This window comes from Gobio gobio (genome assembly GCF_949357685.1).
Source record: "Gobio gobio genome assembly, chromosome: 23".
Classification (NCBI taxonomy): domain Eukaryota; kingdom Metazoa; phylum Chordata; class Actinopteri; order Cypriniformes; family Gobionidae; genus Gobio; species Gobio gobio.
Window position 1 is genome coordinate 35,344,848 of NC_137119.1, and position 4,711 is coordinate 35,349,558.

Sequence of the window (4,711 nt, forward strand, 5' to 3'; positions counted from 1 at the left end):
TGGCATTCGCATAATATCCTGTATCATTTAGTGTATAAATATGTACCTTTATTATATATATATATATATATATATATATATATATATATATATATATATATATATATATATATATATATATATATATATATATATATACAGTATATAAGCAACCAGAGACCAAAAACTACAAAAAAATATGTTTTAAATTTCACATAATGTAAATCAAATCATATTTGATTATATTTGGTAGTCTTTCAAGCTATTCGTATTTATGCTAGAAGTCATCAGGAAAAGAGTTGAGTTTTCATTCCCATGTGATGCTGAGCATCTTACAGCTGAGTTCCCAGAGGCGCTGGGCCGTCTCATCATCCATGGCAGCCTGGGAGCATTTAGCAGGTGCACAGTCACTGCGTGGAGAGCAGAAGACAGGTCAGTATGTGCTACGATCGTCTAACAGCAGAGCTTACTTTGTAAATGAATAATAGCCGGATGAAAGAAATTCAAAGATGCTGTGATCAACACTGACCATACAACTTCAGTTTTCCTGGAAAATACAATAACGTCACTAAACGGTGATGGCAACAATATAAAAGCAGCATTCACAAGTTTCTGCACGGCCCTAACTACAGCCAAGTGTATTATTATATTATGTATATTGCTATGTTGAGAGACTAAATATCATTGAGTTCAGTGATATTTTCTCTCACTGACGACACTGTCTCCTCCTCCTTTACATCGATTTCTATCTACTGTTGCTCGTCTCCTGTTATCCAGGGGTGCAGGTCCATCTTCTAAGGATCTCTTTTAATCAGAAACACCATCAGCTTTACTCACTGATATAAAAAATGAAAATATGCTTGATTGTGTTTTTTGACATTTTGGTGATAGCTTATTTTTTGTCAGCTATACACTCTCTCCAAACGTTCTGCTACTCGCTCAAAACAATAAGCCGTAAGAACCAGCCAATGAGATTGGCTTTGAACTTAAGAAAGCTGATTGGTCAAAAATATGTTGAGGCCCAATAGCGATACATAACCACCAAATACATAAACTGGCGCTCGCTCTGTCACTCTCACATGCACGCACTGTCACCATGTAATTCACTTGTTGAAGCCGGATCGTTTATAACCAAATGCCTGAGCTCAAAAATCCAAAATCGGACATTTTCCAGAACAGGATCCAGATCAAATTAAGCACTGTCTTAACACAGGGGTGTCCAACCCTGGTCCTGGAGAGCTACCGTCCTGCAGATTTCAGTTCCAACACTGCTCTAACACACCTGTCTGTATTATATAGCACCCTGAACACCATGATTAGCTGGTTCAGGAGCGTTTGATTCAGGTTGGAGCTAAAATCTGCAGGGTGGCAGCTCTCCAGGACCAGGGTTGGACACCCCTGGACAGGTTATTTACAACATGGCTGAATGTAGCTGTTTTATGAACATCATAGTTAAGTTTATCGGCAGTAACTGAATGCGGTATGATAATGGTATTGAACTGAAAGATAACAGAACATGACCTATTGGACTTTTGTGTGTTCACGCTGTACCGTAGATTAAGGCTGGGTATGTGTTACATGGTAAGCTCTACTGTAAGAAGATATTTTGAAGAATGTTTGTGACAAAGCAGATAGAGCAACCATTGACTACCATAGTAGGGGAAAACATACTATGGTAGTGAATGGTTGCATTATCTGCTTTATTACAAACATTCTTCAAAATATCTTCTTTTGTGTTCAGCAGAACAAAGAAACTCATACAGGTTTGGAACAACTTGAGGGTGTTTCATTTTTGGGTGAACTACCCCTTTAAGTACAATTGACTCTTTTCTAAGGCAGAATGCAGAGATTGAGATGAAAATCCACAGACCTGTAATATGTGCCGCTCTCTGTCTCTAATTCAGGGGCCACGGCACAGTAGATGGTGGTCTGAGCTCCCTGCACGGATGTTTTGGTGAAGGGCTTTGCAAACCACATGGCGGCTTGCTGAACTTTATTCAAGTGCCTCCACAGTTCAGTCTGAACCACACCAGGATGGAGAGCATACGCTGTTACTCCAGTACCTGAGACGCCACACAAGACCACACGAGAAAACATCAATCATCATATTATTGGACTAGAATAACGTAAAGTACAAATGCACAACCCAGGACAGGGTCAGAAATTATCCCGGGCAGAGGCAAATATAGGACAGAAATTAATTTAAAATATATTTTAATCTGTTATATAATATTATATAATATAATCTTATTAAATTATATTATATTACTTAAAATTGTATTTTATAATCTATAACATTTTTATTTTATATTATCGTATTAAATTATATTATTTCTTGTTATTTAAAATTATATTTTATAATCTATTTTAGTTCTATGAAGCTAGTTTAGGCATGCTAGTGATATTTAAACAACTTATTAATTAAATTAGAATAATAATATTCTAAATAGAATACTAATATAAAGCTATTAAAAGCATTGTGCTTAAACGTACATATTTATTTAAGAAAAAAATATTTCTATTAAAAAAAACAAGCAATGTAAATGTCCGTTTTTTATGAGACAGACCTTCTAGTCTTTTGGCCAACGAGCGAGTGAACAGAACGTTTGCCAGCTTGCTCTGGCTGTAGGCTTTCTGTTTATCGTAGTTCTTCTCACTGTTGATGTCCTCAAGGTTGATGGTCCCCCATTGGTGTGCCATGGATGAGATGTTAATGATCCTTGCTGGCGTTGATCTTTTAATTAAATCCAATAAAAGATGTGTCAACAGGAAGTGACCTACAGGAAGAAGGACAGTTCTGGTGTCTCCCTTAATTCCTTTGAATTAAAAATGATGACTGATTTGGGCAAATTATATATGCTTACCCATGTGGTTCACCCCTATTTGCATTTCCAAACCATCTGCTGTCTTTCCGTAAGGACAAACCATCACACCAGCATTATTGACTAAGATGTTGACTTGTTTCTCCTCTGAAAGACAATCCAGATGAATCAGTGCTGTGCTATAAGAGGAAGACATGTGTGAAGGAATTGTATAACTCACCTTTATTGATGTTCTCTGCAAATTCTCTGATTGATTTGGAATCTGCCAGGTCAAGTCTGCTGGTAACAACATCCTGGCTTCCTGAAGCATCCTTAACTTCCTTCAGGGCTGCTGCTGCTTTCTCCGGATCCCTGCATGCCATAATGATCCGTGCTCCTTAAGACAAGACAGAAAGATAAAAGGTTTTCCATATGACAATATATTAATATGAAACTTTATCCAAATAGTGTTGCCTACCTCTCTTTGCCAGGTCAATGGCTGTCTCTTTGCCAATTCCAGCATTAGCTCCAGTAATAATAACAGTTTTACCGTCAAGTCTGGCATCAGATGACCACGAACGAAACATATTTCTGAGGGGAAAAGGAAAGGATTAAGGTAATAATATTTCGTATTACTCAACTTGGTTCCTATGGGCGTTGGTTTGACAACTAGTTTCGCATGCTCAATGGAAAAGTAATAATATGTTTTCCTAATCCTCCGCTTTTTGCCCAGTCATGTCTGGTGTTTCCTGAATTCAAAACATCTGAAATATTTTCATCATATGAATGAAATTCCATTTACTTCTTTCCTCGACACAAAGTTGAGCAACATTTCACAGCCAACATCCACTATAACAGCTATGAAATATAATATATACAGTTATTTTCATACCTTAGTGATTGCATTTTAAGATGACCTGTATCCAGAAACAAAAAAGAAAATTTATAAAACTAGTTAGTCAGTGTGATTAAGCAGAAAAAAGTAGGCTAGTTCAGATCAAAACGCTCGCACTATCGCTAGTGGGAGGAGTCAGGTGACGTACAAGCCAGGAAGACTCGTGGAGTTGTAGTTTGGGATTGGTCAGAGACGGTAAACCCCGCCCTTTATTACGTATTTTCTATTTTTTATTTATTTATTATTTTATTTATACATTCATTCTTAAGGGCAAAAATATTCTAGACTTTTATATGTAAAAAACAAAACAAAAAAACATTAGTATCTAGAAAACGGAGCGAATGGGCATATTTTACATTTTAAAATGACTAGATGACGTGATTTTTAGTTTAACCAGCAGATGGCAGTAGATGTACGGTAAAGGAATAAACAGCCGTCTAAATATTTGCTGGAGGTTAACATTTTTATACGATGGACTAAAATAGTGATGCTTTTTATGTTTTTAATATTTAAAAAAAATGAATATATTATCTTGATCTCCATTCCATGTTCACCGTTTTTAATAACCTTTTAGCTTTTCGAGATCACCTACAGCATCTTTATGTATGCAGTGAAATGCCATATGCATTTAACACAAACAATTTTATACAATGTGACAATAGTGATGCTTTTCATGTTTTCCATCATTTTCCTAGCATTATTCCTGCTCATTTGCAGGGTCTGCTTCACACACACACACTCCTATGATTTGGCACAGGTTTTACGCCGGATGCCCTTCCTGACACAACTGAGAGTGCTGGGATACATTTTACACACACACACACACACACACACACACACACACACACACACACACACACACACACACACACACACACACACACACACACACACACACACACACACACACACACACACACACACACACACACACACACACACACACAATCCTACAATTTGGCATATCCAATCCACCTAACATGCACCCGGAGGAAACCCGCGCTGACACGGGGAGAACATGCAGCTTTTCATGTTT

The 4,711-nt window shown here is 37.2% G+C and overlaps 1 protein-coding gene across 1 annotated transcript; it reads right to left on the minus strand.

Moving 5' to 3' along the window:
• Positions 1-236: 236 nt before the first annotated feature.
• rdh12l (retinol dehydrogenase 12, like) lies at positions 237-3,792 on the minus strand. The gene is made up of 7 exons (XM_079805844.1): positions 3,673-3,792; positions 3,259-3,371; positions 3,022-3,177; positions 2,844-2,948; positions 2,547-2,756; positions 1,850-2,042; positions 237-389 (listed from the first exon to the last, which is right to left on the minus strand). The coding sequence occupies exons 1-7, from the start codon at positions 3,684-3,686 to the stop codon at positions 287-289; spliced, it is 894 nt and encodes a 297-aa protein (XP_079661970.1). The 5' UTR covers positions 3,687-3,792; the 3' UTR covers positions 237-286.
• Between the last annotated feature and the right edge of the window lie 919 nt (positions 3,793-4,711).